The sequence below is a fragment of the Podarcis raffonei genome, chromosome 9, assembly GCF_027172205.1.
Source record: "Podarcis raffonei isolate rPodRaf1 chromosome 9, rPodRaf1.pri, whole genome shotgun sequence".
Taxonomy (NCBI): domain Eukaryota; kingdom Metazoa; phylum Chordata; class Lepidosauria; order Squamata; family Lacertidae; genus Podarcis; species Podarcis raffonei.
In genome coordinates, this window is record NC_070610.1 from 25,868,818 (window position 1) to 25,885,174 (window position 16,357).

At 41.8% G+C, this 16,357-nt stretch overlaps 1 protein-coding gene across 4 annotated transcripts in view; it reads right to left on the reverse strand.

The window, feature by feature from the left end:
• The window catches only part of WDR19 (WD repeat domain 19), a 41,901-nt gene extending 25,969 nt beyond the window's left edge, over window positions 1-15,932 (reverse strand). Inside the window, exons 1-14 of one of the 4 annotated variants that reach the window (XM_053403817.1) lie at window positions 15,806-15,932; window positions 12,768-12,859; window positions 12,539-12,604; window positions 12,139-12,264; window positions 6,807-6,922; window positions 6,284-6,399; window positions 4,214-4,294; window positions 3,700-3,812; window positions 2,915-3,088; window positions 2,255-2,325; window positions 1,306-1,478; window positions 1,095-1,209; window positions 619-725; window positions 69-191 (exon numbers count right to left, since the gene is read on the reverse strand). In XM_053403817.1, the coding sequence (XP_053259792.1) occupies window positions 69-191; window positions 619-725; window positions 1,095-1,209; window positions 1,306-1,478; window positions 2,255-2,325; window positions 2,915-3,088; window positions 3,700-3,812; window positions 4,214-4,294; window positions 6,284-6,399; window positions 6,807-6,922; window positions 12,139-12,264; window positions 12,539-12,604; window positions 12,768-12,859; window positions 15,806-15,811 (1,479 nt within the window). In that variant the 5' untranslated portion in view covers window positions 15,812-15,932. Of the gene's footprint in view, window positions 1-68; window positions 192-618; window positions 726-1,094; window positions 1,210-1,305; window positions 1,479-2,254; window positions 2,326-2,914; window positions 3,089-3,699; window positions 3,813-4,213; window positions 4,295-4,825; window positions 4,845-6,283; window positions 6,400-6,806; window positions 6,923-12,138; window positions 12,265-12,538; window positions 12,605-12,767; window positions 12,860-15,537; window positions 15,665-15,805 lie in introns of those variants that run through there. The other 3 variants (XM_053403818.1, XM_053403819.1, XM_053403820.1) reach the window with 3 other exon arrangements.
• Window positions 15,933-16,357: the final 425 nt, after the last annotated feature.

The window sequence follows — 16,357 nt, forward strand, 5'->3', positions numbered from 1 at the left end:
TATTCTTAATAATTAACATTTTATACTACAAAAATGGCATCCACAGTTTGAAACAGACAAATACTTACATCAGTACCATAGATGAGGAAATCATTGGTTAAAGCATGGCACAAAATTTTATTTTTATCATCTGTATCTGGGAAGAGTCTAGTTTCCCGTTCTTCCTGGGTATTGGAGCGTTCACTTTCTATCTAAAATAATACAGCAAAGCAAAGGTTTTTTTATCAGCAATAAAAAGTGAACAGGTTTTACCAGCTCATAATCTGAAATTAAGGAAGCTAGCCGCATACTGTATCAATCTCAGCCTCATCCTTTCCCCCCTTAATGAGTCATAAATCTCCACTAGCCACCCCAAATCTCAAGAGGACTTTTCACACCAACTTTGTTAACTATGTAATTATCCAAAACTTTTTGCCTTTCAGTTGCCTGCAACTAATCTCAGTGGTGCATTTAGCTTCTTGTGGTTCTCCAGTAACCAGCTGCTAAATTAGACTGGAAATGAACTGGTTATCTAGATCAAACGCATCACAGAAGATTACATAATTAGGAGTTTCTCGTCCAGCTCTATTATAGCAGTTCATGCGACTCTTGGGAGTTCAGGCTGCCTAATATACTTACCATATGCAACTGAACTTTACCCTCAAAACGTGCAGCAGCATAGTCAGAATTAAGGCACATACTGGCTACTGTTCCAAGATATTCCATGTCCTTGAGCTTTTTTACACCTGAAAATGTGGAATGAAATTTTGTCGTGATTCTCTCTTTTGAACATATCCTTGGCCACTTAAAATACTTCAAATATTTGGAACAATGCAATCAGATTGTGACTGTCAGGGCTATGTGGCCCACATGAAGACGAAAAGCTCCATCTTTCTTTCATAATCCCAATAATAATTGTTTCATATTATTTTTACATCATCTAAATTGTGTGTCCTGTAACATCTTACAAGAGGTATAATTAGCTGTTGTGACACTAAGGGTACAATTTGAAGCAATAAACTTACTAACATATTATAGACTAACCAGTAATTCAATAAAATACAGCAGTGCTACACTACTTCAGTGTGGAATAATGGAACTAGAGATATACTTACTGCTCTCTCCAAGAACATAAAACCATGCCCGATTATTCATGCCAACAGCCAAGTGATAATGGCCAATAGCCACAAAGTTGGGCTCAACTTCCACAGAAACTGTAATTGGTAGCTCCTGCCAAGACAGACCATACCACTTTTGCTGAGAACTGCTTACCATAAAACAAAATGTTACACCTAACTAAACTTTAAAATGAATGAAGTACTATACACTTTCAATGTGGTTGGCAACTGTCACTTCAAGAAGCGAGGTGAGGTACGCGATCCGTGTGCTGTATGAGTCTCCAAGAATGGGAAGTTTTGTCAAGAAGACATGGATAGTCCCTTTCTTCGTAGACACTGCCAGCAACTGTCCATCGTCTGTCCATGACAACTGATCTAGACCTAAAATATCAATGAGGTTTTGTAAAAACAACAACAGTATTCTATCTTAGAAATCCAAGAAGCAATACCTGCATCACTAAAAAGCATTTTCTGTGTCTTAAAGAGTAACCTACCTGTGTCAGATTAGCACAATGTCACACACAACAACATATACCTTTATTTCTAATGCCATATTTAAGTTGCTAGCTCTTGTCCCCAAGTCTTTGGGGAATTATGTAAGCTACAATGGGCATATTAGCAATGAATTGCACTTCTGCTCTGCCCTTCGTTCAAGAATCTCAGGGCAGCTTATATGGTGTTGTCATATTTTATCCTTTCCACAACCCTATGAGGAAGGCTAGTCTGAGATAAAGCAGCAAGAACTGGGCTTCAATGCTGCTTCCCACTTTCCTTTCATACACGTGGGGAAGAGATAAAAAGCTCTCCCTTCCCAAGGATCCTAGCCAGTGGGCAAGTTATTGAGTAAACCATGGTTTGGCACATTCAAACAGCAAACTGTGGTTTGCAGCTATGTCTAATCCAAGGCTTGTCACTGTTGGTTTCAACTACTCCACAGTATGGTTTGAAGGACTGTCTTAAGAAAGTCACAGGTCACGTTAAGGTTATTAATAGCAAAGCTCAGCTGAGTAAGAGTTGGAACCCAAGTCTGGTTGGTTCAATCCACAAACTGTAGTTACTGCATCACATTTCTTTATATAAGCAAATTGCTAATGCAAATTAAGAATCTGTCTTATATGATTTGACAAGCAATCAGGTAAATCTGGAAGTGGTCATACCTTTATTTTCATCCTCCAAGTTTATTATTGCATACATTTCATTCAAATCTGACAAGTCATGAATCTTGATGCTATAATAGAAAGAAAATCACTTCCTTCAGTGTTAACTTACTACATAATAAGATGAAGGTACTGTTGCTGAGTACTTCCTGGGTCTGGGACTTGGGCAGACAACCTGATCTAGATGGAGTTGCACCCCACACACACCTGAAGGAGCTGATTTCTAGCCTGGGGTACTCTTGGAGTCATTGTCACTAAAAGCAAAGGTGGCTCTGTGGCATGAAGTACCTATACCCAGTTCAAGCTGGCTCATCAGCTTCAGTGTTCTTGGATCGGGATAGCTTAGCTATGGCATTACATAATCTGATAACATCTCAATTAGACTACTGTAGTATGCTCTATGTGGGGGCTGCCCTTGAAGATGGTATAAAAGTTACAGCTGGTGAAGAATTGCTTTCTCCCTTGGAATAAGTAAGATAGCATATTGGCACATGAAAGATAACAGCTTCTGTCAGAAACCAAACAGATCTCTTGATCAGGGTACTAATGTCTTAACATGACCTCAAACTGTTCTAGGACAGCATTTTCAGAGTCAATATTAGCACTTTCTTTGTGATAGCTTGTATTTTAAGGGCTTCATATGAAAACATGATGACTCACCAGTTATCTCCACATGATGCAACTTTGTTTAGTGACTGTGATATTGCAATGCTAGTCAGGTTATCTTTATGATCATATGCCTGAAAGATCTCATGGCCAATCTCTCGAACGTGTGTAGAAATCACCACAAAACAGCCAAGCGAGAACCCTATCATGATGTAATTATCACCATACCTGTAAAGATTTCAACAATATGATCAAAACCCGTTCAAGCAACATGGCTGCAGAAAGAAAGAAAAGTCTCAGAATTGTCAGCTGGCTGGGGAGGGTGGGGAATGGGATTGTTCACAGAAAACCAAATTCTATTTCAAAATTAAACTACTAGGAAACACTGGAACAATTGTATTTGCGTCTCTTTTCAAGAACACTGACTTTTTAGTCTACAAAAGCAGGGATTTAGAACCTGTTGCCCTCCAGCTGTTCAGCTGCCATCAGCCTCAGCCAACATGAGCAATCATCTCAGGGATGAGAGAAGTTGCAGTCTAGCAACATCCAGACAGATAAAGCTTCTTCACCCTGCTACAAAGTATTCAGACTTCCCTGACTAAAGTAACAGCACAAAACCCACCCTAGCACAAAACATTTATAAAAGCAATTTATTATGGCAGAAGCTTTTGTGCACTGCTGAAGTTGACAATGTGTGTGGAAGGTTATGGCATAATAATACTCTCTGCTGTTTTTGCTTCAATAGATTAATACAGCTTGTCAGCTACCCATCTGGAAATGTCTATAATGCTAGAGCACTCTCTTTCATGTGATATTACTAGTTTGGTGAATAGCTTTACCATTTATAAGAGACAATGTTCCCGTAGCGTGGCTGAAACGCCAGTTCAATTGGGTTCTCTGGATCTCTGAAATTATAAATATACAAGGTTTTCTGAGCAACGACAATGCATACCTGGAAAAAAGAGAGAGAGAAGAAAATAATATATTGAACAAAACCAGAATCATCTTACGCATCTTACAGTAATAATGCAATGGTAGTGTTCCTTAAGAGGATTAGAAATTATTCTCCTGACATGATTACTTATTTCTAAGACAGCCTTTGTAAGCATCAGCTGCTAAGAAAATCAAAGACACCTATCTTAAATCTTTTACTGTGCCTTGTCAAGTAACATGATAAAGCTCTTATGATAAGAATGACACTAACGTCTCAGAGCTACAATCTAATTTTGGAATTCTTATGACAAACAAAATTTGTATTTTATTTTCTTGTGTTATAACTTTCCCTTATTGCTTTCTTTGCAAAGCCCCTTTGGTTTCAAGCAATATATACTTGCTGTGTTGTTAAATACTTACTGTGGTCTCATTTCCTCCTGTTCTATCATCAGTTTTCATTACTATAAACTCCATATCACTGGGTTCTCCTCTCACTGTTGTCTGCAAGAATAAGGTTCCAAGGTTAATAGAATAAGTAATTTTTATTTTTTGAAACGGTTACACTGGCCTGGTATACCCATAACACTACACCATGGTTTGTTAATAAATCACAAGTTAACCACAAGTTGTCCCACAAATGATAAGCAAACTATGGCTTTCCCCCTCCAATGTTTGTTTTCCAGCCACTCTTCCCTCATGCCTTTATAGTTTGGCGAGTGCCTGGTTAAGGAAGGGTGCTGAGTTCCCATGCAACACGAAGCCATTAGTTAAAAAAAAAGCAAGGTTTGTAAAGTAAAGCAAAAACAAAAACCTAGGTTCAGATAATGGCTTGTTGGCAGTAAATGTACCATAGTTAAGTCACTGAGCTGGGTTCACAAATAGTGCTAAGTTTAATAAATCATGATTTAGCGCTAAGAGCAAACTAGGCCATTGACAAGAAAACCACAAAACAATGCAATGATTTTTCAGATGTTAATACAGTAATATTAACAGGTATCAACCTGAATTCCAAAAGCAGCTTTGGAGACTAACTTTGTGTGGAGGAACTAGATGCACAAACTGGCTGTGCTTCCTGCTCTCTACAATAATGTAATGTTTGGAACACAGCTGTCATATTTTCTCCATTCCACCTTATAAAGCCTTTCATTTGCTTGCCTTAAGACTCTGTCAAGGAAGAAAGAATTACATGTGGCCTGAGATTTTAAACAATGCCTTCATGGAAAATCGATGATCCCAGCCAGCTGGGCAAAATGGTTTAATTCTTAGATCACCACCACAAACAGCTACACCATTTCTGACATTAGTTTCTCCTATAGTTACAAAATTTGGATCCTGCTTCTTTTTCTCATTGAGGAACTCAAAGCGGCTAACAAAATAATATATTATACAAAATAAACATAAAACCAAAATGATACAATAATATCCTTAGCAGACTGTATCCTAGGACTTACCGTATGTTTCGCTCTATAGGACACACTTTTCCCCCTACAAAAATTAAGGGGAAATGTGTTTGTGTCCTATGGAGCGAATGCAGGCTCCTTGGCTTCAGCGATAGCAACGCGAAGCCTCCCAAGCGCAGAGGGAGCGCTCCCTCCGCGCTCCGGAGGCTTCATGCTGCTTTCGCTGAAGCCTGGAGAGCGAGAGAGGTCGGTGCACCGACCCCTCTCGCTCTCCAGGCTTCAGCAAAAGCAACATGAAGCCTCCGGAGCGCAGCGCAAGTTCCCACTGCGTTCTGGAGGCTTCAGGTTCCTTTTGCTGAAGCCGGGAGAACAAGACTTTCCTGGCTTCAGCAGAGAGGGAGAGCTGCACAGCGCCCTTTCAGCCAAGCGGGAGGAGAAATGGAAGGGGCTCCGTTTCTCCTGCTGCTTTGCTGAAGGGGCGCTGAGCAGAGAGGGGGAGATTTTTTTCCCTTGTTCTCCCCCTCTAAAACAAGGTGCGTCCTATGGTTGTGTGCGTCCTATAGAGCGAAAAATACGGTAGATAGTGCCTATCTGTATATATGGAAATCCCCATTATCAGTTAATTAGCCCCTTCACTGCCCTCTGGGAGAAAGAGGCAAGGAAAGACAAGGAGGAAAAACGGAGACAAAAATCTACGTCTTTCACAAAAATAACTGGTGTTGGTTATCATGGATGACCTTTCAAGAATCTTACAGTTGTTGTTTTTAAAGATTGGGCACTCTCACTAATAGAAGTTGGTCCAATAAAAAGCAAAGCTGCAACCAATGTTTAAACTACACAGATTCTTGAACATTAACCCAGGATATTTTCACACACAACACTAAATAGCTTTTGTTCTTTTTCATTTCCTGAGCCTGTAATTCAAATGTGAAACTTCAACTGGCTCAAACAGGCATTTGGTTTGTAACCAATCCTCTTCTGCTTTCTCTCTCACATTAACATTCACACAAAGAGCAAATGGGGGCGAAGGCATTTTTTCATTTAACTAACTGTTATAATCTTGTGCATAATAACAATGTAGGTTTATTACCACTCTGATTGTATCTCCTTCGTGGTTGCTAATTGTTACCAGTTTGTCCTCACCGCCTAATGCTATGAATTTCCCACCGCTCCAACAACCACATGTAATCCGTTTGGTGTGCTTACCTGGTAAAACAAAGTCACATAGAAAAATCACAATTTGCTCCCTAAAGATATTGAACAATGCATGGACGTTAAGTATGTGATTCAAGTAGGCATATCCAATAATACAATTATCATTTTAAGCTGGAAAACTGTGAATTATTAAAAGAAAACAGACAAATAGCATAGGAACCTGTGGCCCTCCTAATATTGTTGGACTACAAATCCCATCATCCTTGACCATTGGCCATGCTGGCTGGGCCTGATGGATGATGAAGTTCAACACCATCTGGTAGATCACAGTTTCCTCATCTACAATTACACATGGTGAAATACTTACACTAGAAATATATTAACTAGATTTTAATAAAGCGAGCAAATTTCTGCTCTCTCTCCACACAGACGTTCACTAATTTTATAATGGTACTGACCAAGGATAGGAATTTTGCGAGAAGTTTGGCGGTTATATATTAGTACATTTCCCTTAGCTGTTCCAGCAGCAAGTAAGGGTTCGGCTTTCGACCAACGTAAGAAAGACATTGGTTCCCTGTAACAAAAAAATGAAATAGGCTTTCAATACAGTCAAACCTCGGTTTTCACACGTCTTGGCAGCTGAACGTTTTGGCAGCTGAACACCGAAACGCAGAAGTGACTGCTTCCACTTTCAAACACACCTCGGAAGTCAAACAGCTTCCGAGGTGCGTTTCTTATCCCCCCCCCCCAACTTGCTGACAGCCCTCTGATCCTCGGTTTTTGAACATTTCGGAAGTTGAACGGATTTCTGGAACAGATTACATTCAAAAAACGAGGTTCCACTGTAACAACAAGAGTGTTGAATGGATTACCATTTTTTATTGACAATATTTAAGGAAACAGCAGTAAGGAGAGAAAGTACTTGGTTCAAGATCAGAAAAGCAGGCGCAGTTATGATTCTGTAGTAGAAAACTGATGATTGGCATTCAAGAGATGGCCTGGTTTGCACAATAGGGCAAGCCAAATTGCTCTACAACATTTCCTAGATTAACATCTCACCTATCCTTACTTTACTTCTTGTTTCCTGGCATAGTTTCTGTCACATTCCTTTTCTGTATTAGCAATACACACTCATAATAAAATAAGAGGAGCCTGCTGGATCAGGCCAATGGCCCATATAGTCCAGCATTCTGTTGTTATTGTTACTGTTACTGGCCTTTATTGGCATAAGTTTAAACAATAAAATCATAAAATCAAACAAAGTCTTCCAAATACATTAATAATACAGACACATACAATATATAAAAGACTAGATAGCCACCATTGAGGAAATCAGGCAACTTTAGATTTAGTTTAAAAATACAGATGCCAGTAGGAAACCCCTCAAGTAGTACCTGAGCTCAAGAACACTCTGCTCTCTTGTCATCTGTACATGATTTCTCTTTTACCCACCCATATCCCTGAAGATGGGTTAAACCACAGAGCCTAGAACTTGCCAATCAGAAGGTTGGCGGTTCGAATCCCCGCGACAGGCTGAGCTCCCGTTGTTCAGTCCCTGCTCCTGCCAACCTAGCAGTTCGAAAGCACGTCAAAAGTGCAAGTAGATAAATAGGTACTGCTCCGGCAGGAAGGTAAACGGCGTTTCCGTGTGCTGCGCTGGTTTGCCAGAAGCGGCTTAGTCCTGCTGGCCACATGACCCGGAAGCTGTACGCCAGCTCCCTTGGCCAATAAAGTGAGATGAGCGCCACAACCCCCGAGTCGGCCAAGACTGGACCTAATGGTCAGGGGTCCCTTTGTTGTTGTTTAGTCGTTTAGTCGTGTCCGACTCTTCGTGACCCCATGGACCAGAGCACGCCAGGCACCTCTGTCCTCCACTACCTCCCGCAGTTTGGTCAGACTCATGTTTGTGGCTTCGAGAACACTATCCAACCATCTCATCCTCTGCCGTCCCCTTCTCCTTGTGCCCTCCATCTTTCCCAGCATCAGTGTCTTCTCCAGGGAGTCTTCTCTTCTCATGAGGTGGCCAAAGTACTGGAGCCTCAGCTTCACGATCTGTCCTTCCAGTGAGCACTCAGGGCTGATTTCATTAAGAATGGATGCGTTTGATCTTCTTGCAGTCCATGGGACTCTCAAGAGTCTTCTCCAGCACCATAATTCAAAAGCATCAATTCTTCGGCGATCAGCCTTCTTTATGGTCCAGCTCTCACTTCCATACATCACTACTGGGAAAACCATGGCTTTAACTATACGGACCTTTGTTGGCAAGGTGACGTCTCTACTTCTCAAGATGCTGTCTAGGCCTGTCATTGCCCTTCTCCCAAGAAGCAGGCGTCTTTTAATTTCGTGGCTGCTGTCACCATCTGCAGTGATCATGGAGCCCAAGAAAGTAAAATCTCTCACTGCCTCCATTTCTTCCCCTTCTATTTGCCAGGAGGTGATGGGCCCAGTGGCCATGATCTTCGTTTTTTTGATGTTGAGCCTCAGACCATATTTTGCGCTCTCCTCTTTCACCCTCATTAAAAGGTTCTTTAATTCCTCCTCACTTTCTGCCATCAAGGTTGTGTCATCTGCATATCTGAGGTTGTTGATATAGAATCATAGAATCATAGAGTTGGAAGAGACCACAAGGGCCATCGAGTCCAACCCCCTGCCAAGCAGGAAACACCATCAGAGCACTCCTGACATATGGTTGTCAAGCCTCTGCTTAAAGACCTCCAAAGAAGGAGACTCCACCACACTCCTTGGCAGCAAATTCCACTGTCGAACAGCTCTTACTGTCAGGAAGATATTTCTTCCGGCAATCTTAATTCCAGTTTGGGATTCATCCAGCCCAGCCTTTCGCATGATGTATTCTGCGTATAAATTAAATAAGCAGGGAGACAAAATACAGCCTTGTCGTACGCCTTTCCCAATTTTGAACCAATCAGTTGTTCCATATCCAGTTCTAACTGTAGCTTCTTGTCCCACATAGAGATTTCTCAGGAGACAGATGAGGTGATCAGGCACTCCCATTTCTTTAAGAACTTGCCATAGTTTGCTGTGGTCGACACAGTCAAAGGCTTTTGCATAGTCAATGAAGCAGAAGTAGATGTCTTTCTGGAACTCTCTAGCTTTCTCCATAATCCAGCGCATGTTTGCAATTTGGTCTCTGGTTCCTCTGCCTCTTCTAAATCCAGCTTGCACTTCTGGGAGTTCTCGATCCACATACTGTTTGAGCCTTCCTTGTAGAATTTTAAGCATAACCTTGCTAGCGTGTGAAATGAGTGCAATTGTGCGGTAGTTGGAGCATTCTTTGGCACTGCCCTTCTTTGGGATTGGGATGTAGACTGATCTTCTCCAATCTTCTGGCCACTGCTGAGTTTTCCAAATTTGCTGGCATATTGAGTGTAGCACCTTAACAGCATCATCTTCTAAAATTTTAAATAGTTCAGCTGGAATACCATCACTTCCACTGGCCTTGTTATTTGCAGTGCTTTCTAAGGCCCATTTGACTTCACTTTCCAGGATGTCTGGCTCAAGGTCAGCAACCACACTACCTGGGGTGTACGAGACATCCATATCTTTCTGGTATAATTCCTCTGTGTATTCTTGCCACCTCTTCTTGATGTCTTCTGCTTCTGTTAGGTCCTTACCACTTTTGTCCTTTATTATGGTAATCTTTGTACGAAATGTTCCTTTCATATCTCCAATTTTCTTGAACAGATCTCTGGTTCTTCCTATTCTGTTGTTTTCCTCTATTTGTTTGCATTGCTCGTTTAAGAAGGCCTTCTTGTCTCTCCTTGCTATTCTTTGGAAATCTGCATTTAATTTCCTGTATCTTTCACTATGTCCCTCGCATTTTGCTTGCCTTCTCTCCCCCGCTATTTGTAAGGCCTCATTGGACAGCCACTTTGCTTTCTTGCATTTCCTTTTCATTGGGATGGTTTTCGTTGCTGCCTCCTGTACAATGTTACGAGCCTCCATCCATAGTTCTTCAGGCACTCTGTCCAACAAATCTAAATCCTTAAACCTGTTCGTCACTTCCACTGTGTATTCATAAGGGATTTGACTTAGATTGTATCTTACCGGCCCAGTGGTTTTTCCTACTTTCTTCAGTTTAAGCTTGAATTTTGCTATAAGAAGCTGATGATCTGAGCCACAGTCAGCTCCAGGTCTTGTTTTTGCTGACTGTATAGAGCTTCTCCATCTTTGGCTGCAGAGAATATAATCAATCTGATTTCGATACTGCCCATCTGGTGATGTCCATGTGTAGAGTCGTCTCTTGTGTTGTTGGAAAAGCGTGTTTGTGATGACCAGCTTGTTCTCTTGACAGAACTCTATTAGCCTTTGCCCTGCTTCGTTTTGATCTCCAAGGCCAAACTTGCCAGTTGTTCCTTTTATCTCTTGATTCCCTACTTTAGCATTCCAATCCCCTATAATGAGAAGAACATCCTTCTTTGGTGTCACTTCTATAAGGTCTTGTAAGTCTTCATAGAATTGGTCTATTTCAGTTTCTTCAGCACCAGTGGTTGGTGCATAAACTTGGATTACTGTGATGTTAAAAGGTCTGCCTTGGATTCGTATCGAGATCATTCTATCATTTTTGAGATTGCATCCCAGTACAGCTTTCGCCACTCTATTGTTGACTATGAGGGCCACTCCATTTCTTTTACGGGTTTCTTGCCCACAGTAGTAGATGTGATGGTCATCCGAACTGAATTCGCCCATTCCCGTCCATTTTAGTTCACTGATGCCCAGGATGTCAATATTTATTCTTGCCATCTCATTTTTGACCACCTCCAACTTACCCAGGTTCATGGTTCTTACATTCCAGGTTCCTATGCAATATTTTTCTTTACAGCATTGGACTTTCCTTTCGCTTCCAGGCATATCCGCAACTGAGCGTCCTTTCGGCTTTGGCCCAGCCGCTTCATCAGCTCTGGATCTACTTGTACTTGCCCTCCGCTCTTCCCCAGTAGCATGTTGGACGCCTTCCGACCTGAGGGGCTCATCTTCCAGCGTCATAACTTTTATATGCCTGTTGTCTTTGTCCATGGAGTTTTCTTGGCAAGGATACTGGAGTGGCTTGCCGGTTCCTCCTCCAGGTGGATCACGTTTGGTCAAAACTCTCCACTATGACCTGTTCATCTTGTGTGCCCTGCTCGGCGTAGTTCATAGCTTCTCTGAGTTCTTCAAGCCCCTTCGCCACGGCAAGGCAGTGATCCATGAAGGGGATCCCTTTACCTTTACCTTTATCCCTGAAGATGGCAATATAAGTAACAACGAAGAACAAGCTGAAAGTGCCAATCAGAACTGACTGATCAATGTTCCGTATTCTAAAAAGGTTTCTTCTGGAAAGAATTTCATAAGATGAGGAAATTAGATCTGTGCCCTTCTTGCACCATTCAGCTTGGTGGTACAGATACAAAACCTAGGGTTGCCATATGTCCGGATTCTCCTGGACATTACTGGGATTTCAAAAGCAGAATACACATCTAGGGGAAATTTCCAAAAGCTGGCACTTTGTCCTGGATCTTAGGCAATTAAAAATCCCTTTTTCGGGGGGGGAGCTCAACTTTTGGATTCCTCCCCCCCCCAAAGCTCTCAACAATTTTAGGAGGAAATGAAATATGGCAATCCTTCAGAACCTGCGCTACCAGCAAGAAAAATTCATTCATAAAACTACAACTGAAAACTTCTCCCATTTAAACAAGACAACCTATGCCCTGTATTAATTTTAGGTTGCAATTATACTAAATGTATAAACTGGCCTGGAAATATACTTTTTCTTAAAGCACACTTTTTGCTTACCTCATGCTAGTGTCTATCAGGCTGATTTTGTTTGTGTTGGCATCCCACAGATAAATGCAAATGGCCTTATCAGCAATTATTGCTAAGGTATCACCATCTTGATCCCAGTCCATAGCAATGCAGTTGCTAAGGAAACACAGAAAGGATTAACCGGATATTCCAATATTTGGTTCGAAAATATGAAACTGAGTGGAAATGCAAGCCTGACTAGCTCCTTGAAGGAGATATCCATTCCCCATAATTCTGTTCTCCTAAAATAAAGTACAGTCTAATCTCATGCAATTTCATAACCCTCTCCCCCACCATTTTTGAAGGCATTTATGCCAAACAAATCAGATAATCTAATGTTGAATTTGCCTAAAAGTAATATTTTGCTTTCACAAAATTGTACAAGACTTACCCTGGTAAAATAATTTCATTTTTCTTTTGACCATGGCGATCGAAGATTTTTACAGTGTGATTGTGTCTAAAATTTTTTTAAAAAGAACAGAAGAGGAATAATCATTATGGTGGTCATCTTTCATACATCTGTAAATATTATTAAAGTCTGTAAGCTGCTTCTATGACAAAATCTGATTCATCTGTTTAATTAATTAACATATACAATAAAGAAATCTTTATTAACTTACCCTGCAACAGCAATGTAGTTTCCTACAGTTTTTTGCCAAGCAAATTGCACAGGTGAACTAGGTGCATCCCTTTCAGACAGGGTAAATACTCGCTATGGAAAGAAATTGACAATTAAAGATGCACAATTATTAAATGTTTTCAATTTTTCTTTTTTCATTTACAAGGCATACCTAATTCAGGAAACAAAACAATTACCAAGTTTCTGCAATGCTAGAAAAACCAAGAAATATATTTTTATAAAGGCATACAGACAGAATCTGTTCTAAGTACCTTCTGCTAAATTTTGGAGACAAACAGGCAAAAGTGCATAATCCCCCAAACAGGTGACAGCTGTGGAACTGAAGTTTTACAGCAGCTGTATGGAAACTTTGGCTCTTCAGGTGTTGCTGAGCTACAACTCTGATCAGCATCCCTGGCCATTGGCTACGCTTGCTGGGGCTGATGGGAATTGTGGTTCAACAAAATCTGGAGGGCTAAATGTTTCGTACACCTGCTTTAGAGCAGACTTCCCAGCCTGATGCCTTCTAGATGTTTTGGACTACTGTTTTCATCATCCCTGGCATTTGGTCATGGTGGTTGGGATGATGGGATTTATAGTCCAAAACATTTGGGGAAACCTGCTTTAATTTATCCAGTATAAATGTCACTTAACTAAGGGGTGGGAGGACCACGTGTATCAGTAATAGTACATGTAGAAATGTATGCTTTACACCCCGAGGGTTTCCTCCAGTGTAAAGGAAAACAATATACTGGAAAGCTGGGCAGTAAATAGCACAGGAAGACTGTATCAAAGGAGAGAATGAAGCACCATAGGAAGAAAACTCAAGGCATGTATTTTGGCTTTATTGCATCTTCCCTAATTTCAGTTCTACTCTTCCCGCCCATATATCTATTGCAGCAGAAGACAGAGGCAGCAGGCAAAATGGGTAGAAGCTGAAAGACATATTTCATATTGAAGATTACTGAGGAACAGTTCTCTGGGAGTGTTTGTTATAAAAATAAGAACAGACTTGAGTACAGAGAGGCCTGAGAGTGCAAGCATATGCCATGCAACAAATTTTCAGTAACTGAAGCAACCCTTACTGGAATTCCTAGCCCTAATTCCAACTGCTTCCTGCAGTTCTTGCTCCAAAATCCTTAACGGAAATGGAAAAAATACCAGTGAAGAGGAAACACAGAATCCATATACACTTTGCAGCAAGATCTGTGAAGAGGACTAATGGTAACTGGTATGTTCTGCAAGTCTCATATATATAGGTGGTGATAATTTCACGCTGGGGTTCTGTTCTTGGCCCCCATGTATGTCCGTAGAGCACATATAAATGTTCCCTGTCCCATTCCGTCTCCCTGTTCTGTCTTTTTCCAGGTCCAAAAGGACCCACACATCAGTGATTGCACGTCAATTGGAAGCGCCTAAAATGGTTGCCGCCTGTATTCTGATTCTCCTCTGATGCTACATTTCTCAGGTGTATTCTCCAGTTGGAGAAAAAGCAGTTAAATAGCAATCGGCTCAAAGGAATTCCTCTTCAAGGTACATCTTGTAAACCTTTTAAATATACATACTTTAAAGTTGTCTGAGAAGCAAACAAATTATTATAAGCAGCACACACACACACTCTTACATATATCCTTATGATATGACAACATAAAGAAAAATAAGTTGCTTTGCGTATGCAGCTCTTCAATAAGACCTCTTAGGATTGTTAGATGTTTAGATACCCAAAAGAATAACTGCTTTCTATGGCAAAAAAAGTATTGGAGGGTTTAATTTCTCCCAGGGCTCATTGTCAGATGTATTTTGATTTTCACTACTCTTGCTCAGCTCCAGAACATAAGATGCAAATTAAAGTACCCCAAGCAAATGGAAAGTGTTTTCCTCACTAAACATTCCCCACTCATCTGGGATTAAGGGGAAGATGAGAAGTACTTTGGTTGACAAAATCAACAAAAAAAATTGAGAAAAGAAGTACTTTCAGCCCCAGCATCACTTTTTCTAGAAATTAAGCACTCTCTCTGAAATCTATAAAATTCATTTTGGTTTAATCCTCCAGGGGTCTACTCAAAAAAGTAAGTCCAACTAAGGTTAATGTGGCTTACCCCTAGGTATAGTATTGCAGCTTCAATCTAGCACAAACTTTTGTAGTGGAAGACTACATTTCTGTCAGTTATAATAAAGCAGCCTTTTCCTGCCAGAACAGATTAAAACCAGCTAGCTAGCAAAAGGTACCCAAAAGGCATTTCCCCCCTAAATTAGCAAGATTTTCCAGAACAAGATTTGAATGCTAGTCAAATGATGATCCTAGTCCTCGCTAGAGCTGCCACATTTCTCTGTCGGATATTGTGTGCTTTTTCTTTTCTTTTTTAACAGATATATAGCCCGCATCTATGCTTCACCTGTTGAATAATCACTTGCCACCTTTCGAGAAGACTGGACAACCTTTATTGAATGTATGGGAAATAACTGTGCACAGCTGAAAACGCTGGCAGCCTTAAGATCAAATCAACAGGGTAAGGAAGTTTTGATGGATAATGGAATACCGAATGGTATAGTTTTTGTAAAATAGGCAGGGATTTTCTCTCTCTCTCTCTCTCTCTCTCTCTAATCCCTTGCCACACAGCTGTGACAGGCGGAGGCCAATGCATAGTTTGTTTTTTTCTGGCAGGGTCCTGCGTGGCAGGTCATATTATTATTAAAAGCCCCCCCGCCAAAAAGCCCAATAGTCTCCCCAAAATCCAACAGATCTCTCTCCCCACAGGCGATGACTCCACCTGTTGAATGTCTGCCTGTCGCGAAGCTTTTGAAGGCACAGAGAGCGCGGGAGAAAAAGTGAACAGCCCCAGAAGTCCTTGAAGGGGACCTTCGTGCTGCGCTTCTCCCCGCGGAAGGCGTGAAGGGGAGCGGCCAAGAGAAGCCCCGAGAAGCGGCCCCCACGGGCGGCGGGGCTGCTCTGCCTAATAACAGGCCTCACGGCCCACCCCTGAGGCACAGCGTTACACACGCGCGCGACCCAACCGCCGCTCTCCCTCAGGGCCTCACCTGCATCTTTCCCCTTCCCTATGGCGTTGTTTAAAAGGGGGCCGCCGCACGGAGGGGTGTGAGGGAGGGCCACGGGGGGAGTGCGCATGCGCGCTCAACTGCCTCAACCGCGTCCGCGTCACCCAGGAGATCGCAGCCGCAGAGGTACGAAAAAAGAAGAGTCGCGCGCCGCTGACCTGAAGAAGGCGCTTCCTGGTTCGCGTCTCGAGAAGCCGTTTTCAACGGAGCCCCCCGGCGGAAGTATTGGGTGTCCAGTCCCCGCCCAAAAAAAAGTTGCAGCAAAGATATGGGAGTTTCTGTTTTTTGAAACCTTTACGTAGGAAAGCATTGTTTGCTGTTTCTCAGTGTGTCTGCTAGTGGCGTGACATTAAAACGGCTTGCAGGGTTTCATATTGTTGTTGTTTAGTCGTTTAGTCGTGTCCGACTCTTCGTGACCCCCTGGACCAGAGCACGCCAGGCACTCCTGTCTTCCACTGCCTCCTGCAGTTTGGTCAAACTCATGCTGGTAGCTTCAAGAACACTGTCCAACCATCTCGTCCTCTGTCGTCCCCT